General features: G+C 38.6%; 1 protein-coding gene across 5 annotated transcripts in view; it reads left to right on the plus strand.

Annotated features, from left to right (window-relative positions):
• Window positions 1-13,189, plus strand: part of cxxc5a (CXXC finger protein 5a) — a 28,175-nt gene extending 14,986 nt beyond the window's left edge. For 4 of the 5 annotated variants that reach the window (XM_087807769.1, XM_087807766.1, XM_087807770.1 and 1 more), the window contains one exon: window positions 12,242-13,189. In XM_087807769.1, the coding sequence (XP_087663895.1) occupies window positions 12,242-12,286 (45 nt within the window). In that variant the 3' untranslated portion in view covers window positions 12,287-13,189. The remainder of the gene's footprint in view (window positions 1-12,241) is intronic. The other variant, XM_087807771.1, reaches the window with a different exon arrangement.
• Window positions 13,190-27,925: the final 14,736 nt, after the last annotated feature.

The raw sequence follows: 27,925 nt of genomic DNA on the forward strand, positions 1-27,925 counted from the left end.
AGCGATCAATCAGCAGAAATCAATTGCAGCAGATGTGTCGTCTCAAAAGGAAATAAAGTTGTGCGATCAATGGATAATGGAGCCACTCCACGGTATTACGCAACCCGCGGAAGTGTGAACGCCGTCGACGCGGACCAGAAGGCCGTCGGTCTCATTAAAACTGGATTTGTGCTTCAAACTCCTAATGGCCTTATTTTCTCTTTCCCCCAACGTTGATTGAAGTTGACAGCTTGGCCTTTTGTTTGAAAACCCGATGCTTGTTGTTCAATCAGACTTCGCCGGAGTTGGAGATCGACAAATCCACGATCTATGAAGGAACACGATATTCGACGCTTTCTTTACAAACATCAAGCACTTTTTTTTTTGGATTATGCTGCAGTTTTTTAGAAGCGTTTAATGAAAAGGTGCAGACGTTTTACTGCTTGATACGACTTCGATGATGCGTACATTAAATGATTTTTTGGGGTAAAAAGAAAAAACCCCGATATGGTTGGCTGGAGAAAAGTGAAGTAGCGACTGGAGAAGCTGTTTTTTTCTCAGATGTGATCTTCAAAAGTGAGCGGAGAAGATCAAACGATTGGCAGGATCGGGAATCCATTGATCGACCACTAAGTGGGACGATGTAAAGACGATGTTAAGTCATTGTTTACTGGAATAAAACGATGGAGCTGACAATGAGGTGAAAAGAGAAATCCCAGAAGATTTTAAAGTTATGTTTGATACTATAATATACTTAAGATAATAAAACAAACAAAAATATATCGAGTATATAACAGTCTGCAGTCCTGACTCCACCACAACCAATTCTCTCCATGTCCTCCTTTATGACTTCTAAAAACCGAAAAAACTAAATAAATCAGAGTCAGAAAATTTCTTTTGTTGTAAACCGAACACATTTTTTCTGTTTTTTCTTTTCTCCAATATAGACGTATTAAAAATTTAAAGTGTCTTGAGATAATCGAACACAGGAATTTGTGGTGGTATTACAGAATATAAAAAGGAAATAATACAATAAAACAATAAAAAAAGATTACAATTAAACACAATAATTGGAAAAAAAAAAAAAAACCCAATAGCATATAAATAAATAATGAATACAAATAAAATACATTACATTTAATTAAACAATAAACATGAGGTAAAAATGTGAATAAAAAAAATACATTAAATAAGTGATGTCGCAAATGTTCAGGAAAACTTTAAGAAGACAATTATATTCCTTTTGTTTTTATTTAAATAATAATAAAAAAAAACTTTTTTATTATCCTGGTCAATAAAAGTTTTTGACAATGCTCATGCATGTATAAAACACAAAATGTTATCCTGTGAACTCTTACCCTAAAAAAACATTACAATACAATCGAATTCCTCATATTAAGTCACATTATTTTGCTTTTAAAATCAAATCAAATCATATTAACTCATTATTTTGTGTTCAGATAACTTAATATTTTTGCCAAATGAATATGAATCCAAACATATTTTATCTAGTTTAAGTTGAAGCTTGTGACATCATTTTTGAACATCTCCTTTGGGGGAAACTTTAAGGGACCAGTTCATTTTATGGAGCAAAGAACTAAAGTTTTCCTTATTTAATTTAACTTAATAGCACTTTTGTTATGTGATGAATCCTAGTGACAATGTAACGCTCGTCTCATGTTATGATCCCCCTAAATACAGTATGTCGGTGGTGCGACGTCTCAATTAACCCCAACAAAAGTTTCCTTTTTAATTCTTAATTTTCCTCTGTTGTGCCAGCGAGCCTCACACACAGTTGTGTAGCTCAGCTCAGTCCAATTTGATTTTGAATATTCATGAACGCTGATGCGGGTCGTGAGTATTCCCACGACAACATGGCCGACCACATCATCATAAACACACATCGGACAAAACAGATTCCATTCTTCCCTAATAGGGATCATTTTTCCAGAACTCCGGCGCTCCACAAAACTGTTCCCATCGCCATGTTTGATTGCTGCGACACCTTCAGGTCGATGAGTTCACTCCGGTCTCTCCTCTAGTCCCATCTTTCCATCTCTCCCTCTCTTCATACGCAAGTTTTAAAAATAGTTGACTTTTCAACTCCTGTTCCTGCTTTGCTAGTTAATTGTGGGATGGCGTGACAAGTACGCCGCTCGGATTGATGGCAAATATAAAAATGATGAGATGAAAACGACGGCTGATCTATGATCAATTATTAAAACGGCTGAACGCTGGAAGTAACGTGACATTTAATGTTGCAGTGTTAGCGTTTTTCTCGCGGATGTCGGCTCGGCTCGTGGACACGGAAAAAACCTTTGAGGAGGACACGCGAAGGATCGACGACAAGCATGTCTTCAGCTAACAGTTAGCTTGTTGATACGCTAACGTTATAGTTATTTTAATGTAAAGGTTGGACTTGATGTTTTTAACGATATTTCTTGAATTCAACTTGTGGTTATATGTATACATATGAGCTCTTGAAGTCATAAAGTACTAAACAAGTACCTTTTTCTGTCAATTTAAGATTATATTTGAAACTACTTAAGTCATTATTGTGCTAAAGTACTTTGGGAAAATCACAATAATGAGCCTAATTTTGCAATATAAGGCTTAATATTTTCAGTACTTTTAGGCTTGTGTTAGGTGAAGACATCAAGTTCTGATTTAAATAATCAAAAACTGTCAATTCAACAGCGTTTTCTGGTCATTACTATGAATACTTCATGTTTTTGAAGATATTCCTGGATAGTTAATGGTAGTATTTATATGAATGGGCTATTGATGTCGTAAAGTACTAGACATGTACCCTTTCTGTCAATTTAACTAGACTTTTGCAGCTACTTTAGTTGTTACTGTGCTGAAGTATTTTGGACAAACATAATAATGAGCTTCATTTTGCAATATTAGTCTTAATATTTTCAGTATGTTTAGGCTTGTGTTAGGTGAAGACATCACGTTCCGGTATATTATTGATCAAAAACTGTCAATTCAACAGCATTTTCTGGTCATTACTAGGAATACTTCATGGCGTTTTTGAAGATATTCCTGGATAGTAAATGATAGTATTTACATGTATAGGCTATTGATGTCTTAAAGTACTAGACAAGTATCCTTTCTGTCAATTTAACTAGACTTTTGCAGCTACTTTAGTTGTTACTGTGCTGAAGTACTTTGGACAAACATAAAAATGAGCTTTATTTTGCAATATTAGGCTTATTATTTTCAGTACTTTTCGGCTCATGTCAAGTGAAGACATCAAGTTCTGATATAATATATCAAAAACTGTCAATTCAAAAGCATTTTCTGGTGATTATTATAAAAACTTCATGACCTTTTTAAAGATATTCCTAGATAGTAAATGATAGTATTTCCATTTATGGGCTGTGAATGTCGTAAAATACTAGACAAGTACCTTTTCTGTCAATTAAACTTGACATTTGTAACTACTTTAGTTATTACTTTGCTAAACTACTTTAGCAAAACAATAATGAGCTTAATTATGAAATATTTCACTTAATCTATGGATACTTAGTTGGGATGAAGACATCAAGTTCTCACCTAGTTTATTAAAAACCGTCAACAAAGATTCAAATTTAACGGACTCTTCTGGTCATAATTATAAATACTTTACTAGAATTACTCTCACAGTTGCATCATAAAGGTTAAAATAAGATGTTACTGTGTCAAAAGCTCACTCAGGCAATAATAAGGATCTTTGAATGCACAGACTAACACGTTGGTCTGTGAAGCGATCGACCAGATCTTCTCCTCAGAAAGTTCAACTGTCAAAAGTTAAACCCAGTTCAGGTTCAGTCGACGCGTGTCCTCGTATGTTCCTCCTCCTGCCGGCGAAGGTTTACTCCAGGGACTCGTGTTTCCTCCAACATTCCAAAGAGACACACAGAGGTAATTGATAGGATAGGCTGCAGCCCCCCCCCGACCCCCCATGACCCCGATAAGTGATTCAAAAGGAATGAATGAAATAAGTTTAACCTTTGAGAGATAAAGAAACATGTTTTGCATTTGACGCTGTAAAAAACCAGTAACGATGGGTCATTTGTGAGTTGGCTTTTTGTAGTCGTTGACAAAAGTTTCACAATTCGTTCGTGGTCCTCGATTTCACCAATAACCATTTACATTAATATAAATAAATCTCTCCAGAGGGATTGATAAACTCAATCTTATCCTATAAAGGAAGTTTAAAAGTCGTGATTAGTTTTGGTGTTTGTGTGTTCGCGCGCTTGTTTGTCTTTCGTACGCAATAGCTGTTCAGATAAACATTTAAATAAAATTGAAAAAAAATCTTTGGATAATCTCAACGTTTCAAATAATTGAAAAAACACTGAAATATCTAAATGGTTTTAATTTCCAAAGTTTGTTGTATCTTAAAAGGTTAAACTATGACGACCAGGGGTGTGAATTGGCAAAAAATGTAAAGCAACGATACATATCGTGATACAGGGATAATGATACGATATATTACAATATATTAGTGTAGTATTGTCGAGTACTTGACTGTGGTGTTGCAGAATTTTCAGACCACATGACTCTTGACGAAGTCGCTTTCATTTGTTTTGATACAAAAAAAAACAAGTCGAAACATCAGCTTTAGAAGTGGCTACTGTATCCTCTTGTACTCAGTCATCGACGGCATCTCACTGGATTTTATGGTTCCCTTCGCTGCAGAGGACGTAATTAGTGAGGCCATCTAGTGGATAGAAGTTTAAATGCGACACAAAAATTAACAAAGACAGTGAATATTTGCATGTTAATTGTAAATTAAAAAAGAAATTCGAATTATTTTATTTTGTACACACTTTTATTGAAATAAAAACCACACAAAAACATTTTGTCCATACAGTGCTGTTGAATATTGAGACAGCATCGTGATAAACAAACATTGCGATACATCGGTGTATTGATCATTTCTCACACTCATAATTATGACTTTAAACGTGCAGAGGGTTAAATTATCTCCGTCGAAAACATGCGTCGTCGTTGTATTCGTCGTGTTAAAAAGTGACGACACCACATTCGAACCCACGTCGTCAACGGCAACGCTCGAGTCGCACAATAACTTCTCATGCATTCGAGTTTCGAGGCGTAAATTCCAGGTGGCGTCAGGATTCTCTCGCCGGTTCACAGAGTCCAGAGCGAACGGCCGGAGCCGCGGCTCGTCGAGCCGGAGTGTCAAATTCCCCGCCAATCAAAAGACGGCGTGACACATCTCTGCCGCCGGAGCGGCGAGCGATGAGGTCATCCCTGCACACATGCCTGTCGGTCAGCGTGAGGCCGGATCTTTTTCCTCTCATTCTCCGATTGTTAAAAGGAACGTCCGGTTCTCCTCGCTGTGCACGTTTGAAAAAAAAAAAGGAGTAAACACACGAGTCGGTACACAAGAGCCGTCCGGCGGCGGCGGCAACGTGATTATTTTAAGGGTGTTGACGGCTCATGGCAGCTCAAAGAGGAGCGTAAAATTGGCGAGTGAGGGGGAGTTAGAGCGCCGAGGCCTTCGCCACCTCACGCCTCGCTGGCTGAAGACGTCTGGATGTATTCCTGGAACGTCTTCTTCTGATGAGATGGAGTAGAAATGGTTGAACGCACCACGGAGATTATTGATTACAGTTATTTACATGTGCTTTTTTTTTTTCCTGTCGTGACTTTTCGGATCTTTGTGTTGAAGATAACGCCATGAAAGCAAGAGTCAAGCTCTTATTTTGAAGCTTTATAAACAATTAAACCTGTTGAAAAGTGGCGATTCAAATCAGATGTCAGTCTTTTATCTAGAATATTCAGTGTAGCTACTGTTTGATATCAGAAATATTGATCAACAAGTGAATCAAACAAGTAAAAAAATACTTTATTTATACAGAAGTTATACCATAAGCTTTACCTTTATTCTTACCACAATGGCAAATGCTTAATAAAGATTATTAAAAAAAACTATGAAAAAACAACAACAAAGACAATTTTATAATAAAGAACCAAATAATACAATTAAACAATACTAAATATAAATAATAATAAAAGACAAAAAAACAAAAAATAGTAATAATGGCCACTGTTTGTATGTTTACGCATCATTGCTAATTTCTTCTTCTTCATTCATTCATTCTTTCATTCACTTCATCCACACAACACATGTATCTTCATTTTCTTTTAACGTATGCATTCAAATGTTATTTACTATCTAAACTAGAAAGCTGTCGACAGTACAAACATTGTTTGTTCGTTGTTTTATTGCATTGACACTTTTTTATAAGACTAAATAAAAAGATATAAAAACAAAAACACATACATTAGTACATTTTATCCTGTACTTTTATATACAACAAGAACACATAAATGAAACCTATTCCACCTTCTTCTGAAATATAGTGAGTTCTTTTTGTTAGCTCTAATAACAGCTCTCATCAGATGAGAATAGATCAAATCTAACGTGTTGGATTGATATTAGGTGAAAGGTGAAAAGGAAAACAACTATGATGTATGTGAAGTTAATAAAGGGAGTGTAAAAGGAGAAGATTGATGGAGTTTGTTGGTTTAAAATCTGTTGCATTATAAAACAAACAAATACTATTTATTATTTATTTTATCAGATCAGGAATACATATGTTGTTTAATGCAATTTAAAAAAGACTAGAATTTGTAAATTTCATTTAAAATAAAAAAAAAGTTCCTTTCAGTTAAAAGTCAACATTTTATGGTTCAAAATAAATTATTTTAGTTCATCATTTCAATCTCAATGACGTCAATATTGTTGCATCAATGAGTACAAAAAAAGGATATAAAATCGTTCTATACACGTTAGTTACTCTTTATCTCTGCTAGTGTGGAACTATTACCTTACATGATGTATTTACTTTGATCAGTCATTTTATCTAAATACTTTTACTTTACTTTAATAATCAATTGTTTAACCCTTTTGTTTGCTCAGGGTCAAGGTGATCCGAAAATGTTTGTGGTATCCCTTGTGTTGCCTCTGGGTCAAGGTGAACGACCTCCCTGGCTTCCAGAAATACACATGCAGTGGTGGAGGTCGTTCATCTTTACCCAAGGGCAAAAACAAGGGATACCAAATAGTTTTTTTAGGCCACTGGGTCACCTTGACCCTTTGCTAACACAAGGGTTAAAAGGACCTTTAAAAGTGTTATAATTCTTTCAGCTGGCTATATCTTTTCAAAAATATCAGAGAGGAACTACCATAATTGAAAGTGAAACATAACAGCGATCAGATGTTTCAATGAAAAAAGTAAGTGCTGACCCTAAATGTGTTTTTGTTTTTTTTATTTCCGACACTAGTGACATTTGGCAGCGAGCGAAGATTCGGGACTTAACTCCGTCAGAGAGACAAGCGGCGGGTGTGTTAGTGCCAGCTGGAGGTCACTCTTGTTTTCATTCATCGCTGTTTTTGTCTTTTGCTTGAATTGCAGAAAGTGAGACTTCCCACATGCACCGCTGCATTTCTCCTGCTTGTCGTGGGAGATAAACCGTCTCCAAACATGACCCTTTAGAGTCAGACTTATTAAAAAAAAAACAGATTTGAAGTGAGATTTTTTATTTTTAAGTCGTACACAAACGTGACCCATTGAGAAATCATTGATTCCAGTGATTGTCGCTTCACACTCTTCGACTCTCGTGCAATCAGGGAGTATTTTCTCATTGATTGACGCTCAAGAAAATCAGTAAAAAAAAAAAAAAAAAAAAAGTCACTCCGGAGCAACGGAGGGAGGGGTGTGTTTTTTTTTTTCCTTCCCGCTCATGACGTCACGGTCAATCCCGCTCTCGCCACGTTGGTGACCTCTGTGGCGCCAGATGTTGCTGCGCCTCCAGCCGTCTGTCTTCGGCGCAGCTGAGTGCTGCTGTGGAAAAGGTCAGACCCGGAGACGGACGAGGGGTTAATACAGATTAAATATGGGTGAGGGCTGTTAACTTCAAACCGGAGATTTAGGTCCGTCTGTGAAGGAATAAACGCGAGGGCAGGCGGTTGATGACGCTCGCCCACTAATCTAAAACGTCTCAATCTTTTTCTAAGACTTTCCGTCCTTTTGGAAACCTAAAAAATACGATTCAAAACACGGTTTTAAATGTATTTCTTATCTTCATTTTGATCTCTAACTGCGTTTGCTCATGAATGGTGTTCCTCAAGGGTCGATCTCAGGATCATTGCTTTTATCAGCAATAGTGCTATTGAACAGTTTCCACAAATAAGGTCAAGTAAAAAATGTTGACGAATATTTGTCACTCGACATTTATCACCAAACTATAATTCAATGTATAACTCAATATTGACGAGAAAAAAAAAAAATCATGAATCCTTACCTCTAATCTTTGTAAAATAATACAAAGATTTCTTGATTAAACACATATAAATGTGCAGCTTTGGTTGAATCAGGTCCAATTTTTTATCTACCATAAATTTGCATGAAAATGCTATTGACGAAAAATTTAAAGAAAAAAATCATGTATTTCTATTTATCGTTTTCCTTTCTTTTTTTTTTTTTTAAGTTAAAATATACAACTGAAAATATAAATAATCAAGCACAATTGTAGGTCTGTTTTTTAATAAATATTGAGTTTGACGGCTGTAAAAAGACAACAAGAAAAACAGGAAGAAAAACTTGCTAAATTTGGTACAAAAATATTCCAAAATATGAATTTACTTTTGACCAAAGTAATCTTGGTTACTTATTTTATTTTTTGCCATATTTGTGTTTATCGCGTCTCATTCGAACGACCGATTGTGTTGATTAAGTTCAGTAACGACTGTTGTGACACAGATAACAACAATAATGGATCATGTTTCAGAGAAGAAGAAAATATTCTGACGCACTTTCATCACAGAGAAGGTGGATTAAAAATAACATGTTTCCTGGGGAGGGATATGAGGAAATGAAGAATCAATATTTTTTTTAAATGATTGGAAATGGAACATAAAAATTATATTTAGAAAATATTTTAATGATAATATCCAGGGATATTTCATTAATGTTTAATGAAGATTTCTATGTGGTTTCAAAGCTACCAAAGCTATAGAAATGATAACACCTGATGTGATGATAGTCATTTATTTACCATCTGACGTTTTACAAACATAGAGTCCAAAATTCTATAATAATAAAATGACCTATTTTTTAGTTTCGTCTTCACCACTTGAGACTTGTATTATATTGAATAAGGTCTAAAATAATTACATCACACATTGAGTTAACCTACTATAAACTATTGTTTGAACAGTTTTCAAATTAAACATTAAACATACATACTGACTGTTAGGGGCCGTCAAGCAAAAGAAAAATCGATGACATGAAATTTTATAACAGAGCTAAATACTAAATTGCTATTGATTTAGTTTTTATTTATAGAAATTAAAATATAAATGTAAAAATGCAAAAATATGTTGATATACATTATTTAAATCTATTTTTTGATTATTTTTATACAATTTAATTCAACTTTATTTTAAATATTTTACTCACAAAAAAAGGCTTAATAAAAAAGTAAAACAACAAACAAACAAGCTATAGTGTTGCTTTATGTTGAAATTAAAAATGATAAATACAAAATCCAAACTGGTATTTAGCCATCCCTACCCTTAGTGTCTTTTCTTGAGCAGAAAAATCCACATTTTCTTTTTAGAAAAAACACCATTAACCACATATTTTGCAACATATAAAAGAATGTGTTTGGCTCTTCTTCGGGTGCATCTGTTGTATCCTGCGACGTATCATGTAGGTGTTTTCGGAGCGGTCCATGTTTGCCCACACTACGTCCCCAAAACCTTCTGTCGCACACCAACAAAAAAAAAAAAAAAGTGGATCCAGTGAGAAATCGGGTCTCGTGGTTCGGTGTGATTTTTTTTTTTGGTGTTGGTTGACATGCCACGGTCGTGTGGAGGTGTGCGACGGCACTTGAATACATATTGGTTCGGTGTGTGCGTGAGAGTGTGTGGGTGCATAAATGTTCCTCCGTTTTCTGACTCCGGGGCCCCGAAGCCGGGGAAAGAGAATCTGTGCTGCAGAATTGAGCTGCACTTGCAGGAAGGCGGCTGCAGCTCCAGGGAGCAGGAGAGCGTCTATCTGCCGGCTGGCAGGCCTTCGCTCAGCCCCGCAGCTTAAACGTGTGTGTGTGTGTGTGTGTGTGGATGTGTGTGTCGTCCTCGGCGTGGTCGCGCACACAAATCACCTCGCTGGGAGACGGGTGTGGGACGCAGAGCGGTATCATCATTGATGATGTGCAAGAGAGAGGGGGGTTCGGGGGGGGGGGGGGGGGAGGTAGGCGACGCGTGTGGTGCTTAAATAATAAATGTGGTATATCGGGTTTTTGTGCGAAAACGTTGCCGAAGCGCCTTCTTTTCCTGTGCTAATGCTGAGAGAGACGCCGAGACAGATGATGAAGGTGGAGAGCTGTCACACACCAGAAGATTCAAACCACAGCACAGATAAACAACCCTTCCACAGTTCGTCAGTTGAACAAAAAAAAAAAATAGCACTTGAAACTTCCTGTTTATTTTGGTGACATTTGACCCCCCGAAAATAAATATTTACAGAATTCATCGTGTCCTTTGTTGCCCTTGAAAAACCGGGAGTGACATCACCTCCACTGTTAGGACAAAGAAAGTACTTGGTGTCTTTAATTTGCTTTAAGTACTACACATGGAAGATAAGGAGGGTTCAAAACCCCTCTCACTCTTGAGCACAACACAAGGTGTAATGAAGGTAATTGATAAACGCACTGAGAGCGCAGACCTCTGCCAAGACTACTCAATAGTGTTGCACTTCATTTATTTCATCAATTTCCTTTTTTAAGCATTTGAAAAATCCTGGATGAGTGAGCAAGATACGGACCTAACGTTTAAGCCAATAGAAAATGTATCAGAAATGTTGCTTTCATATTTTTTGTGAAATTATTATTTTTTTTAATCAATGTCTCAGTAAATCAGGTTCCTGTTGAAAAATAATTCATTTTAAGTCTATAGTTATTTAGATCCTTAGGTTTTGTTGATGGATTTTATTTTGAAACCGATACTTTTTGCACATATTTATTGTTTAATTAATATTATCTAATGGTTATCGATCAGTTCTTTAGGTTAGCTAATGGCTACATTTAAAAAAAAAATCATGTTTTTTTTTTTACTTTGAATAGAAGTTGTACATAAAATACATTAGAAATATATATATAAACACATATTCCTGATATTTATAATAAGTAACATTCGTAGCAGTAGCCAGTACTACTTCCATTTACTTGCTAACTTTATGTTTATAAAACAGATTTTAAACACATGTGTATCAAGAGAACAACTGCAACAAAATAAACAATAGAACAACGAAGAATTGTCCAGAATCGTCAGCGTTCATATCACAGTCCAAGATAACGTAAAGTTCACCAAAAACCAGACGGAGAGCAAATTTAGAAAGACTGGAAAACAAAGCGAGCGGTGTTCAGGGAAAAACACAATCATTAATAAACACAAAAAAGCAGGTACATGCACTAGTCAAACTAAGAACAACAAAAAGACCAAATAGTCAAACGAGAAGGGAATATAAATGCTACATACCGTGCAGCGTAGATTATAATCTGGCGCCTGCTGCTGGGAAAGGCGTGGCTTTTAAACTCTCCAGCTGATGTAGATTGATTGCTAAAGAGCTGCAGCTGTTGCAGCAACAGGCGCCAAGGGTTCTGAAAACAAGTAAAACAAATAGGAAGTGCTTCAAACTAAATCACAATACATGACAATTATATTATATTATTTGTTTGAAAGAACCAGTAACCCAAATAAGTAAATATAACTTAAATATAAAAATAATAAAAAGTTGATCTAAAACTAGTTTGAGGTGTTTACATTTAAGTTTAAATAAATATGGATTAATATTGTTAAAAATTATAAATGTAGTAAATAAATAAAAATGTCCTTATTATTAACTAGAAAATATCTTTGGATCCATGTAAAAAAATGTTTTTTTTAATTAAACCAAAACTAAATAATCCAAATCCAGCATCAATCTACTTCACGTCTCTGACAGTTGACCGAGCTACATTACTTTTTCATTCCTTGATTTAAATATAGATTGAAAAATTAAATTCTTTGCCTTCTGGCTCAGCTCTTTAAAAAAAAAAATCCCATTTAAAAAATCCTTTATAATTAACATTTTGTCTTTATTTTTTCACTTTGCTTGTGATTCAAATGTACATACTTTTCATTAACAAACCTCTTCTCTCTCCACTCCCTCCCTTTCTTCTCGTCCGTTTCTCCAAGAAGGTGATGCTTCCTACAGGAGCGGCGTTCCGGTGGTTCCAATAGGATTCCTCCTCCTTCTCCTCCTCCTCCTCCAATCCCGACCCAAAGCTCTGCCATCAAGTGCAATGCCAACTCTCGGATTGTCTCCAGAACAGACGCTGGCTAACAAACAAACACGCAACAAAACGATAGAAAATAGAAGAAAAAAAAACAACAAAAAAAAAAACAATCGGGTAATGGATGCACATACTTATTCCTTGAACCAAAAATGAAGAAATGCATCAATTTTCATTCCCTTTTCTATGTTTCCATTTTTGGTACAATTCTTTTTCTTTTTTTTTTTTTTGTTTTCTTTCCTGTCGCTGGGAACTGTTCATTGGCAGAAACAGACATGACGGACCGACTGTGGACAATCAACTGATCTCTGTGTTTGGTGTTAATGTTGTTCATGTGTGGAAAGATACAGTACTTGTGTAGAGAATGTAAAGCTATATTTTAAAACTAGTGGCTACAATTACTGCGATCCACGTCCCTTTTTTTTTTCGTTTTTTTATTCACCATTTGATTTTTTGCCCCCTCGAGAAGGTTTTGAAGCCGTGGAGACGGCGGAGAAAGTGGGAGAGTTGTGTTTTACAGCTGCTCTTCCGACGGTATCGTGTTCCTCCTACTGCATTTTCCAAACTTGTGCTTGAGTGAAACTTGCAGCCTTACGTTACTGTGGCCCTACTGAGCATGTGCAGACGCGCTCCAGGCTAAAGCACTAAGAAGCAGCACTTGCTCCGAGTCTACTCTACTGAACGCACTGAGACAAGATCACTTTTTTTTTTTTTATTGGTTATATTTTCATTGTTTGGTTATGTTGCTGGGTAGCTACAGCCTTTAAGGAGAAACCGATCTTTGTATTAGAAAAAATTGGACTGTTTTTTGTGAATAAAAAGCAAATGCATGTATTGTGTCAAAATGTAACATTTTGATGTTTGTCTACTTGTCAATTTGCACGTTTTGTTAAAAAAAAAACTAAAAAAAAAAAACTGGCTTGATGAAAAGAAATACAAATATAAACACTTTTGTTTCATTCTGACACTCATAAAGACTTTATAATATATACTTTTTTTATTATTATTGCTGAAGTCAAATTGATTTTTAACGACCGTATAAACTGCTAATTCGCCAACACTTTTTTTTAGTATTTGATTTTAAGAACTTGAACTGTTGCACTGCATTGTGGGACATGTATCCAAACAACTATATTCATTTGGACAAAACTAGGGCCAAGGATCGTGTAGAAACTAATAATTATACTTTTCTATTCATTTCTATTATCGATTACTTTAGGGTTTTGTTTTCTGACTTTTTGTAATTTATGTGAGTATTTAATGTCCCTTAGTTATATTTTAATTTACAATACTATTTGGGAATAAAGTAATAATAATTTTACCATATTTATATGGATTTTATTAATTTAATTTCAACTTCCTTCATTTGTGCTTGATGGCCCCTCAGAACACATGTTTAAAAATGTGGCCCCTGAGGAAACGTAAGAGCCCACCACTGTTCTAAAGCGATAATTCCGATATTATACCAGATTAAACACCTTTATGGTAACTTTTACTATTTTGAATAATAACCTCAAAAATCAAGACTTCATTCTGTATGATATGAAGTGCGTCCCGATGAGTGCGAAAACGTAGTGCACAATGAGCACTCAATTTGCACACTCAAACGGCCAGAAAATGGAGTGTGGATCGATGAACACTTTCCACCCTCAATTGCCGCCATCTTAGTGACGTAGATGTTGCTAAACCGAAGCTACGTCACTGACGACGCGTCTTCGGAGCAGATACCAGCGTAAATGTCTCGAGAAAACACAGATTTTACCACAAAACAACACAACAACAACAATAATAACACAATGAAACACAACTTGTTTTGATTGGCGAAAAACGTCCGGTTGCGAACAGCGTTAAAAAGTAGTAAAAGAAGAAGCTGGCAGTTCAGCTAAGTTTGTAGCGACAGAGTTTGATTTGAGGCAGTACTACCCTGTCCGAATTTGAGCCCTGTCATACAGTGTACTGTAAAGCAGTGCACTTAGAGAAGTGCGCGATTTGAGACTTAGCACTAGGACCATTTTCAAAAGTTAGAATGCCATCTAGTGGCCTTTAAAATGAAGGCACTGTATCATGATACTTTACTACTCAGCAGCACTTCACATTATTAAGAGATTCATAGTGTTTGTTTTGCTAGCTCTGGGTGTGAGCAGCAGCAGTGAGAAGCCATACAAGTCAAAGATTAACCCTTTCAAACGGATACGGATTCTCAAATAGTTTTTAAGACTTTCAAACGTCGATCGGAAAATTAGCTTTGGCAGAAGTAAAAGTTCCGATAAAACAATTTTTTGAAAAAGTTTCTTCGTTGGCTCGTGTGACCTCAACAATCATTTTTTAGCGAAAAAACTTTCAAAACAACGTCCGGCGCCGGAGTTATTAGCGACTCTCTGAAAAAGCCTGCGGTTCTCGGCTCACCAGTATGAATTTCTATTTCCTGACAGGTAACGATTCTCTTGTATCCAGGTGGAAGCCGATTTTCTGCCGCAGCCGTTGTTGTGTCGAGTGTTTTTAATTAGACACTCTTTTCTTTTTTTTTTCGGGCGGCGGCGGAGGGTCCAGAGCTTTTTTTTTTTTTTTTTTTTTCGTTGCGTTTGAGCTCGTGATCTGGTTCGCGAGCAGAGAAAGAGTCGCTATATTCCCACCTCACTACCCCCCCGGTGACAGTGCTGGGCTAGTGCCATCGCCATGGCGATGGGGGCAGTGTGTGTGTGTGTGTGTGTGTGTGTGTGTGTGTGTGTGTGTGTGTGTGTGTGTGTGTGTGTGTGTGTGTGTGTCTCAGGGAGGCTGAGGCCTTTCATTATTAATGTGCACCGCGGCGTCCTTACCTCCTCTGAGCCGCACAGCTCACTGCCTGACCTGCCATCCAAGAGAGAGGGATCGGGGAAGGGGGGCGACTGGCTGGGGGGCGGCGGTGGGGGTCTGAGGAAGCACAGATAAAGGAAGAGGAAGACGGCAATCTGCAGCTGGAGCTCGCTGCCGAGTTAAAAAAAAAAAAGAAGAAAAGATTTAAGATAAAGAAATAAGTGGCGAGATTCCGGGTGTGGTTGCAGGTGAAGGTGGATCCCGTCAGCCTCGGGGGGGTTTATGGGGTCGGGGGGTTGGGTGGGGGGAGAGAAAAAAAAAGGGGGGGTGTCAGGTGGTCGTCTTCATGCGGAAGAGTGTTCGGCTCAGTGAGCAGGCCTGTCACACTGGGAAAATCCTGGAATCTTATCAGTGCCTCACAGACACTGAGCTACACTGATCTACTCACCCCTGGTTGCCAGCAGACATGCCCCCCCTACCCCCCCACACCCGGGCCCCCACCACAATCCCGATGCCCTGGAGCAGGCCGGCCCCTCTCCCTAACTCGCTCACCACCTTCAGATAGCACGAACCCACGTCGTCCAATTATTGAGCGGCGAGGAATGTGGCTTGTAAAGGGGGGAAGAAAGGAAGAAAAAAAAAAAGGGACTTGTGAAGAGGAAAACAACAGGAGTGTTGACGACACACCAGGAACTTCAAGGCAATGAAAGTGGAGAAACTTCGGCGACCATCCTGACGTACAGGAGAACAAACTTGAGGATGTAAATATCCTTCACGCACAGAGGACTTAATAGATAAAACTAAAGAAATTCACGAAAGTAGCATTTAAAAATGGCCGCCTTTTTTTTTTTTAATCATGTGACGTTCTCTGAGCTCAACATTGGATGCAGCAGTTGTTGAAGAAGAACATTTAAAAATCAATTCGCTGTTTAAACATTGTGTTATCTCAGGGTCATGGTGACCCGAATGCCACCATTCACCTTGACCCTGATATGACACAAGGGATACCTCAAACACATTTGTTTTCGAGCCTTCAGGTCACCTTGACCCTGATATGACACAAGGGATACCTCAAACACATTTGTTTTCAAGCCTTCGGGTCACCTTGACCCTGATATATCACAAGGGATACCTCAAACACATTTGTTTTCCAGCCTTCGGGTCACCTTGACCCTGTCATAACATAAAGGATACTTCAAACACATTTGTTTTCCAGCCTCCGGTCACCTTGACCCTGATATAACACAAAGGATACCTCTAACACATTTGTTTTCGAGACTTTGGGTCACCTTGACCCTGATATAACACAAGGGATAATTCAAACACATTTGTTTTTGAGGGTTCGGGTCACCTTGACCATGATATAACACAAGGGATACCTCAAACACTTTTTTTTTTCGAGCCTTCGGGTCACCTTGACCCTGATATAACAGAAGGGATAACTCAAACACATTTGTTTTCGAGCCTTCGGGTCACCTTGACCCTGATAGAACACAAGGGATACCTCAAACATATTTGTTTTTAAGCCTTTGGGTCACTTTGACCCTGATATAACAAAGGATACCTCAAACACACATGTTTGAGGCTTCGGGTCAACTTGACCCTGAGATAAAACGAGCGCTAGGGGTTGCAATAAGAAATTTGTGGAAGGAAAAAAAAACTTTCATAATAAATGCTCATTCTAATGTGGCAGGGAATTATTCATCATCAAAAAAAAAACATTTAACTGGGCGGCAAAGCATCCCCCTGTAATAATCTATCTCTAATTGATAGTGGGTAGAGAACAAAGTGTTGATATCTATAATAATAACTTGTTATAACTTCAGTTGTTTTCATTTTTTTTCCGAAATAAATAGATTTAAAAATCAACCAAAATCGTCGACTAATACGTTGTTTAACCCTTGTGTGAACGCAGGGTCAAGGTGACCCAAAGGCCATCGTTCACCTCGACCTGGAGGCAACACAAGGGATAACTCAAACACATTTGTTTTCGGGCATTCGGGTCATCTTGACCCTGAGATAACACAAGGGTTAAGTGTTGCTACTCAAATATTGTAACACAAGTCATTCTAGTGAGTCAGGTAATTATAGTTATTCATTGATAAAAATACGTTTAACTGGGCGGCAAAGCAATTCTCCCCAACTGTAATAATCGATCTCTACTTGACAGTGTGTGGAAAACAAGTGTTAATATCTATAAAAGAAACTTGTTGATATTTCAGTAATTACAAAATTTGGTTCAAAATAAACACCCACAATGCACTGCAAAAATGCATCAAATAATGGAGTTTGGTACTTAATTGTTTTTTTCCTTGTCAAAATGTCTTATGTTTAAAATTTTTTTTTAACTTTTATTAGAAATCTATGACAAAATATATGATAATATAATACAATTATTATATATAAAAAAATGCTTTTATTTATGCACATAGAGAGAGAGAGTATTTATAGGCTAAAAAACACTAACAACCAAAATTCCATTCAAGGTCAGGTCAAAAAAAGCTGGAGAAACGAGACACCACATCCACAGAGACATTCCCAACGCTGTCATATAATCTCTCCAGCATCTCCAGGGTCTTCCCTGAAGCCATCCCAACACTTCTACTCCTAGCTCCTCCCAGATGCTTCTCAATCCTTCCTCAGGTACAAACGAATGTTGACCAACTTTGATTCAACCTTCGGAGAAAAAGTGCGTGACATCGGGCTCGATGGCAGGAATCGACGAGCGAAATCTGCGTCGTAAGCTGGAGACAAAAAAAGGTTCCTGAGAAATGCTGGTAATAAGGCTGACGGTGCTTCGGGCGCAAATAAAGACTCTGGACACATCTAAGAGCTCGCAAAGGTTCTATTACTTCATTAGAGCAGCAGGAGGTGCCTGCGCTTGTCAGGGATGCATTAAGTTTTAAGCAGAGTGGAAAATTATAACCAGCATCCCATGACGTGCGCGTTAAGTATAAATCGAAAAAGTAGTTATGTTTTGTTAGACGTCATTAGCTCAACCCCTTCCATCACTACAATAATTCCAGCCCTGAAGGGGCTTTAGAATGAAGATTGACATTGATGTTGATACGCTTGTTTTATTGACAACAAATAATGTCTGTTACTTACTTTAAACAAGAGGTGACAAAACACTGCGCATTATAGAGTTGTTTGGATTAAGAGAATAAAGACAATAAGCCATTTTTTTTGTTTATTTATAAGCTTTACTGAATTCAATTTGTTCGGAATAAAATTGGAATTAAATCCTTGACTATGGGAAATAAATTGGATTCTATCTAAATTGTATTAAGGTACCTAAATAATCCAGATAATAGCATGATTGAGAAGCATGTAGCCATTAGCTCAGTCAAGATGATCCGTCATTTTGGTAGCTTTCTGTTTTCAGTTTCATTTTGAATGATCATACTAAAAAAAAAAAGATTCTGGCTAAAGAAATACAAGTTAACATCACAAAACTTTTATCGCAGGCATAAGCTTAGTTGCTAGCTAATGTGAGCTTAACATCCAAATAAAATAAAAAAAAGTGACCCTGATATAACACAAAGGATACCTCAAACGCATTTGTTTTCGAGACGTTTGAGTCACCATGACCCTGATATAACACAGGGGATACCTCAAACACATTTGCTTTTGAGCCTTTGGGTCACCTTGACCCTGATATAACACAAGGGATACCGCAAACATATTTGTTTTTGAGCCTTCTGGTCACCTTGACCAAGAAATCAGGCATTAACTTAGTTGCTAGCTAAAGTTAGCTTAACATCCAAATAAAAACAGTTACAATACAAACAATATCAGGGCGCAAAAAATCAATTAAATATTGAGAGTTTTTTCCCCAAAACAAAATAAAAATACTGTATCTTTTAGGTGGGAATAAAGTATCAAGTAACATGAATTTGAAAAACCTTGTCACACACTCTTACGATATAATAAAGTGTAGCTCACTTGAGTAAAGACCACAAATCTGTAACCTATGAAATGTCACATTCGAGGGTTTATGCGCGAACATTGCAACCTACTGATGAGGAAGCGACACTGCACTGTTTGAAATAATGACTTCTATGTGTGTTAAACTTCAATTGCAAAGTCATGTCTTGAGTAAAGAAAGGTGAGATAAAAAACCCAGCTTGCCCGGGACCATGATGTACTGCCTGCCAAACTGAGGAAGTTGCGACTCCCACACCAGGTGAGAATGCAATTCTACACCCGAGTCCATCATCGCCTCCTCCATTACTGTGTGGTACTGGGCGACAACTGTATCTGGCAAAGACAAAGACATGTCGACAAGATGCCTCAATCCTTTTTGGATTCTAGATCTTTTGTTTTCTTTTATGAACTCTAAAGTGATTTGGCCAAAACAAGTCTTCAAAGAAACTTTTATGGACATCATTTCTAGGTATGGTTTGGTAGTCTTGGGATTGGGTCACTGTCTTTGCAGATGATGTGGTGATATTGGCTTCAATAGGATGTGACCTTTAGCTGTCGTTGGAGCGTTTAGCAACCCTACCCTCACTTTTGGTCGCCGATGGTCAGTGATGAGCAAAAGGCAAAGATGGTGGGTAACGTATTTTCCGCACTATTAGGCGCACCGGATTATAAGGCGCACCTTCAATGAATGGTCTATTTTAGAACCGTTTTCATAAATAGGGCGCATCGAATAAAAGATACAGTCAAACGTTTTGACTGGGGTTGCGTTATGCATCCACTAGATAAACCTTTGCTAAAGGGAATGTCAACAAAACAGATAGTCAAACTTTATTAAGCGTTCCGACAACTCCGTTCACTCCCATGGTAACGATGTTCAAATGATGCTTTAAAAGCTTCAAGCAGCAGCGCGCAAGACTGGTGTTGTGAGCAGACAAATGTTGAGCGCGCAGCAGAGAAGTTGAGCACGTCTATGACGGCTAGAGCGCGCGTGTATGACGTGTTGAACGCACGTGTATGACTGGGTGAGCACGCAGCAGAGTGATTTTGAGTGTACAACAACCAAGACACACTCGCTCAAACCGATTGGCAGTAATCTTACTCCATAGCCGTCCGCCATGATGTGACGTCGTTAATCCTACCACGTGATGACGCAATCATATAATCCCACCCACGGCGCGTCGGCTCAGTCGGCACAGAGTCATGAAAGTGTTTGTAAACAAGTCACCCACCAGGTTATGTTCATATATAAGGCGCTCCGGATTATAAGGCGCACTGTCGTTATTTTTTGAGAAAATTAAAGGTTTTTAAGTGTGGAAAATGCGGTACAAACAGTTTTCTCCTAAAGGTGTCCGGGCTATCCCTTGGGGGTAATTACACAGCCGCCTTCTGATAATGGAGACACATTACAAAACACACTCTGGCCTAATTACGCTTAAGTGATCAGAGAAGGAACGTGGTCTTGTGAGGACGCTCGTTCTAGGGTCGTCAGACTGCTGCAGCAGAACGCCTGATGGTGATGGTGTCACTGAGGAAACTGAAGCTAAATTACGATAAAAACAACAACAACACGCGTCTAACTTAAGCACACAAAACTCGAGAGTCACACCTGTTAAAACGTGGAAAAAGTCTCGGCTGTTTTAGACACAGAAAAACAACATATTTTTCTTTCCTCTTTCTTTATCTCTTCCTCCCTCGCTCAAGACACGCACACCTAAGTACACACACACACACGCACACTCGCGCACAGGAGACGTGAAGCAGATTAAGTCCAAATCAATGGCAGTGGCTGGACTGGGAGAGAGATTTCACCCGGGGTTCTCGTTAAGGCCTGACACATGCGGCAAAGGCTTGAGGGAGTGTTATTACCAAGGTGATGGTTGATAAGACGCTCGTTTCTCCACGGCACGTCCCGCGGGAAAATGCATCGCGCAGCCATGGAAACCATAAGGCTAGGTGTTGTGCTATAATTGGGCCGACGGTTTTTTAACGCTGCAGCTGCACGGCCGAGAATTTCCGCGGTCGTCAAATGGGGAAATTATGGTGATTGTCAGGCGCTTTCTGAGAAAAAAAAAAAAGCTACCTTTATTTGCCTGAAACGGTGGGTAGATCGGGAGTAACCGGCTCCCCGTTATCTGGTTATAATTACTCACCGACGTTAGTTTCGTCAAGATCCGTGTGTGTGCGGAGGAAGGTGTAAAATGGAGGAAGGGGAGGAATGAAAAAGAAGAGGAGCCAGAGAGAGGAAAAAGGACGGTCGTTGGCCAATCTCTGCTCAGTCTCTGTAACTTGGTTGATTACGATCAATTTCCCGGGTATCGATGGCCTCGCTGGCCCTGAGCTACACTCCCCTCCCGCACTACGCGTGGTACGTGCTTTGTGTACCGTGACGCGACTCCGCCAGACTTTTCTCCAACTCTCGTCTCGCAGCCCCGGCAATCTGGCCTTGAGGAATATCAAAACGGAGGAAGGGGAAGATTTTTGCGGCGCAATTCAAAAGATCAAGATCAGTTTGTGTCGTGTTTTCGTTCAAAGTTTTCTGCAGAAAACAAGTCGCCTAATGTCGGGCGGTGGTGGCGGGGGGGGGGCAAAAAATGGATTGAGCCTTTTGTCGAGAAAAAAAAACAACTCCCAGACGAGGTGAAAGTGTTGCGATGAAGTTTGGTCACGTCGTACCGGTCGAAAAGCACGGAATCTGTATTTGTTCTCTGGGAATGTGAGACGGCACCTCCCTCTGGCACTGACGAGTCGGGCGCATCCTGCTCGCTCTATCACTGCACACTTGGCACGCTCGTTCCGAATTAATTGCATCTCTGAGAGGGAGAGAGCAAGATGGATGGAGGGAGAGAGGGGGAGAGAGGTTCCGTCCTTCTGGTGAGGCTGGTCGTGCTACAAGGGGAGTGATTTAAAATTCTGCTTCCCGTGTGGCTCCAGGTTTTCACTTTAATGACCCCCCGCCCCAACTCGGCTTCTTCTTCTTCTTCTCCTCAGTTCGGAGATTCGATCGTGATGTCGGCGAATGTAGCGGGGGATTTTTTAACGTGTTTTTAACGCCATCCGGGTAAAGAAATACCACAGACTATAAAGTTATTTTTTGGTGCGTTCAAAAGAAAAGTCAGGTGTATTTATTTTGGAAGTAAATTGCACAACCCAGTGACTTAGCTGGAGAGCTGGTCATTGTACGTATCGATAAATACACTTGACATAAAGTTGGGTATTTTAAACGCAACGCAAATTGCGCAAATGGATAGCTGGTTTCCCAGATCGCGTTCTACGCTAAATCCTTGGCCGAATCTGGTCGCTGAGTATCGTAATATTCAATTTCACATTTCCCACATCGTGTACGATCAAGAAAATACCCAATTCTGGTTTAGTCCTTACCCACACTATAGTCTTTAGGGTTTCAAGCCATTAGGTAATCTCTTATGTCAATAAAACTACTTTTATTGCTAATGCTAATCTAGTATTTGTGGTCAATACCTTATCCTACAAGTCATGGAAACAGTGTTTTAAAGTTACTTACCTGCGCACTGATCTTAAAGCGTAAGTTCACTCAAAATTCCAACTTAGGGTTGTGATATTTTCAGAGTACTTCGTTCCTTTTTGGAAAATGTATTTTCATTTTAGCGACTGGAGTTCAGTGGACAAACTTAAAAACCTCCATATACCTCCATACTACTCGTCTGTAATTTTCATCTTGTATTGTAAGCCTGGATAAGAAGAATTGTTCCGGAGAAAATTGAAAATTCTATAATCGCTTCTTTGAATGTCTAGCGTAAAATTTAAAGTACTCCGGAAGTACACCAGGTAAATATCGCGAGCGTGTCTCAATACGTTGAGACTCGACAAACAACTACTTTATCGGTTATATAAATACAGTTTGGGATTTTTTATTCAACACAAAATGCACAAATGGATCGCTGGTTTCCAAGATCGGGTTCTACGCGAAATTTGGCCAAATCTGGTTGCTGAGGATCGAAATATGCCAATACACAGATTGTGTACGGACAAGAAAATACCCAATTCCGGTTTTGTCCCTACCCACACTATGGTCTTTTATGGATTTTAAGCCATTGGTAATCACTTATGTCGATAAAACTACTTTTATTGCTAATGCTAATGCTAATCTAGTATTTATCCCACAAGTCTTGGAAACAGTGTTTTAAAGTTACTTACCTGTGCACCGATCTTAAAGCTTAAGTTAACTCTAATTTCAACTTAGGGTTGTGATATTTTTAGTATCAAGTTCTTTTTTGGAGTTACAGACACAAATATATGTTTATTTTAGCGACTGGAGCTCAGTGGACCAACTTAAAAACATCCAAATACCTCCATACTGCTCGTCTGTAATGTCCATCTCGTATTGAAGCCTCAATAAGAAGAATTGTTCCGAAAAAAAGTGAAAAGTCTAAATTTCACGCTCTTTTTTTGGCAGACATTCAAAGAATAACAAGCGATTATAAAGTACTCTGGAAGTACACCAGGTAAATAGCGCGTACAGTCTCCTGTCTACATTGGAATCGCTTTTGAAATTTACTTAGTAAGTACTTCCGGAGTACTTCCGGTTGTTATCATTGTTAATCTCTTTAAACAAACAAGCGTAAAATAGACTTTGGGTAAACTATCACGTCAACATCTGTTCGTAGCATGACCATTCCGAATTCTGTGAATTGCCAATGCTGTTGGTGTAAAGTCCATCCATCCATCCATCCATCCATCCATCCATCCGGGTTCCATGGACATAGTCAACATTGTTCCCCGTGTCCAGGGCAGTCTCTTCCTAGCTTACCACGAGTTTTAGGAAATTATTATGACCGAGGCGAGAATAAAAAAACACTTTTAAGCCGGTCTTATTTCTGGCATGATGTTACTGTGTTTTGTCTTTTCATCGCTAATTTCAGTCAAATTACTGAACATGAACGTGTCATGCTATTTAGTTCCGAATGTACAATAATTGGCAGATATTGGACATTGATATGTACTGGAAAACATCATGGTATTTCAATGTTTTTCCTCGCATAATTAACACAGTCTTATCCTTGTCCATAATTTTGTTGAGGACTGTCAGTACACGGTCCAGGAACACATGCCTAATGTACTGTTTTGATTTGCCATGTTTTTATAGCAAACCGATTTGCAGGATAGTTTTCATCTAAACTGACAAAAAAAACTTTACCTGGAACGCCTAAATAGTTATCCTGATTTTAACCACTAGATGGTATTTCCTCTTTATCTTTCGTAAAATCTATATGTTGAGACCTCGAGGAGACACTTCGTTATCGGTTATATAAATAAAGATCGGATTTTTGAATGCAACGCAAAATGCGCAAATGGATCGTTTGTTTCCCAGATTTTGTTCTACGCTATATATTTGGCCGAATCTTGTTGCCGAGTATCGAAATATGCCACTGCACATTTCCCAGATCGTGTACGGACAAGAAAATACCCAATTCCGGTTTTGTCCTTACCTACACTATAGTTTGTTATGGGTTTCAAGCCATTGGTGATCTCTTATGTCAATACCACTACTTTTATTGCTAATGCTAATGCTAATCTAGTATTTATCCCACAAGTCATTGAAACAGTTTTAAAGTTACTTAACTGCGCACTTATCCTAAAGCGTAAGTTCACTCAAAATTCCAACTTGGTATATATGAATATTACGTTCCTTTTTGGAGTTATAGACAAAAATGTATGTTTATTTTAACGACTGTGGACCAACTTAAAAGCATCCAAATACCCTTGAAATGAGAAAATATTCCGGGAGAAATAAAAATCACAATTTTACGCCCGTTTGTGGCAAAGAATAACAATATAAACCGGAGAACTCGGGAAGTACTCTGAGTAAATATCGCTAGCGTTTCAAGGGCGCATTCAGTCTATGCTAATGCTAATCTAGTATTTGTGGTTAATCACAAAAGAAAAGAAGCTGCTGGAGATTCCAAAAACATGGAGGGGAAAATTTTTTGGAACTAGTGCGTTAAGGAGTTGCCAATTCCCGGCTTACGAAAGAAATCCTGTGATATTCCCACACGGTTTGTAAGGAATGTGGGATGCAGTGGTCAAAAATGTTGTTTTTTTTGAACGTATTTGTGGGCTTTTTCTTTGTGTACTTCTTTTGTGTGCGACGTTCCACGGTAGGTCCGGGTCGGTAAAGACGAACCAACTGTGCGGGTTCTTTTTTTTTTTTTTAACTGCGTTGTTTACAAGCGCTCGCACCGACGCTTCACGAGCGACCACGGTAGGAAACGGCCTTGATGATATAAAGCCTAACCTCCACGAGCGCCTCCGCGGGGGTCTTTCTCCCTCGTCACACACACACACACACATGCGTTTTTGGAAGGTGGGGGGTTGGAAACTGCCATGGCCCACAAGGTCAGAGATGTCAGAACGCCGGGTTTGTTTTTCTCGTTTTTTTTTTCCTCTCCCTGGGCTCGGCGTCGGAGCTGCTCGTTCGCCTTCCCCGCATCTCCCTTCTATCTGGTCAATACCGCCGCGCAGCTTCGGCCGATCAATCCAGGGTCAATATCTCTCAGACGCCTGCCTCTTTATGCTCTCACGGACTTAGCTACCGCCAACCCAGGACGTCCTTTTTTTTCTTTTTTTTCTCCCTTTTTTTCGATTCTCTTCTATTTTTTAAGAGCCTCGTTCCTGCCTTAAAAATAACCAAACCCGAAGCGCACGGAGACGTAAAGTGAACGCGGCGCTAATATCTATCAAATCTTAAAACTAACTTAACCATCACTGGGATCAGGTGACGACGGCGTCTTCGGAGAAGTTGCTCGAATCTGACTCACGGCGCTGCTTTATTAAGCTTCCAGCGCCGGCTTCCTTCCCCTTTCGCTTCATTGATTCTGCTTTTAATTCGAGACAGCCTCCTCGGAGCGTGATGTTGTGGACGTGTCCGCTGACTATTGAACCAGTACTGTCCAATATACCTTACGTGGGATTATAGCCCAGAACGTTTCCTCACTTCTCACGACCGTGGGGCGATCAAAACCCCATGAAGTACTACATGAATTTGAAGATTATTTAAATGTTTGATTGTTTTTATTGGTGTAAACATGATCTAGAAGCTACATTTTTCTGTTCATAGATCACAAGATTTGTTTTTTTTTATGTCTGACCAATAAGTCTAACATGTGATCTGATAAACTAATAAGGCATACATTTCCAACAAACATGCTGTGTAGTACATGACAGTTGTGTTGTTATGTTGTTTTGTAGTACATGACAATTGTGTTAATGTGTAGTACATGACAATTGTGTTAATGTGTAGTACATGACAATTGTGTTAATCTGTAGTACATGACAGTTGTCCTGTTGTGTAGTACATGACAGTTGTACTGTTTTGTTGTTGTGTAGTAATGACAGTTGTGTTGTTGTGTAGCACATGACAGTTGTCCTGTTGTGTTGTTTAGTACATGACAGTTGTGTTGTTGTGTAGTAAATGACAGTTGTACTGTTTTATTGTTGTGTTGTACATGACAGTTGTGTAGTACATGACAGTGATACTGTTATGTTGTTGTGTAGTACATGACAGTTGTAGTGTTGTGTTGTTGTGTAGCACATGACAGTTCTGTTGTGTTGTTGTGTAGTACATGAAAGTTTTACTGGTATGTTGTTGTGTATTACATGACATTTGTGATGTTGTGAAGGACATGACAGTTGTACTGTTTTGTTGTTGTGTAGTACATGACAGTTGTACTGTTTTGTTGTTGTGTAGTACATGACAGTTGTACCGTTTTGTTGTTGTGTAGTACATGTTAGTTGTACCGTTTTGTTGTTGTGTAGTACATCACAGTTGTACTGTTTTGTTGTTGTGTAGTACATGACAGTTGTGCCGTTATGTTGTTGTGTAGTACATGACAGTTGTGCCGTTATGTTGTTGTGTAGTACATGACAGTTGTACTGTTGTGTTGTTGTGTAGAACATGACTGTTGTACTGTTGTGTTGTTGTGTAGTACATGACAGTTGTAAACAGTTATGTTGTTGTGTAGTACATGACAGTTGTATACAGTTATGTTGTTGTGAAGGACATGACAATTGTGTTATGTCGTACATGACAATTGAACTGTTATCTTGTTGTGTAGTACATGGCAGTTGTACTGTTATGTTGTTGTGTAGTACATGGCAGTTGTACTGTTATGTTGTCATGTAGTACATGACAGTTGTGTTGTTGTGTAGCACATGACAGTTGTCCCGTTGTGTTGTTGTGTAGGACATGACAGTTGTACTGTTTTGTTGTTGTGTAGTACATGACAGTTGTACTGTTTTGTTGCTGTGTAGTACATGACAGTTGTGCCGTTATGTTGTTGTGTAGTACATGACAGTTGTACTGTCGTGTTGTTGTGTAGTACATGACTGTTGTACTGTTGTGTAGTACAAGTCAGTTGTATACAGTTACGTTGTTATGTAGTACATGACAGTTGTACACAGTTATGTTGTTGTGAAGGACATGACAATTGTGTTGTGTAGTACATGACAGTTGTACCGTTATGTTGTTGTGTAGTACATGACAGTTTTGTTGTTGTCAAGTACATCACAGTTGTGTTGTTGTCGATTACATGACAATTGTACTTTTATGTTGTTGTGTAGTACATTACAATTGTGTTATTTGTAGTACATGACAATTGAACTGTTATGTCGTTGTGTAGTACATGATACTTGTACTGTTGTGTTGTTGTGTAGAACATGACTGTTGTACTGTTGTGTTGTTGTGTAGTACATGACAGTTGTAAACAGTTATGTTGTTGTGTAGTACATGACAGTTGTATACAGTTATGTTGTTGTGAAGGACATGACAATTGTGTTATGTCGTACATGACAATTGAACTGTTATCTTGTTGTGTAGTACATGGCAGTTGTA

The sequence above is a fragment of the Callionymus lyra genome, chromosome 14 (genome assembly GCF_982586985.1).
Source record: "Callionymus lyra chromosome 14, fCalLyr1.hap1.1, whole genome shotgun sequence".
Taxonomy (NCBI): Eukaryota; Metazoa; Chordata; class Actinopteri; order Syngnathiformes; family Callionymidae; genus Callionymus; species Callionymus lyra.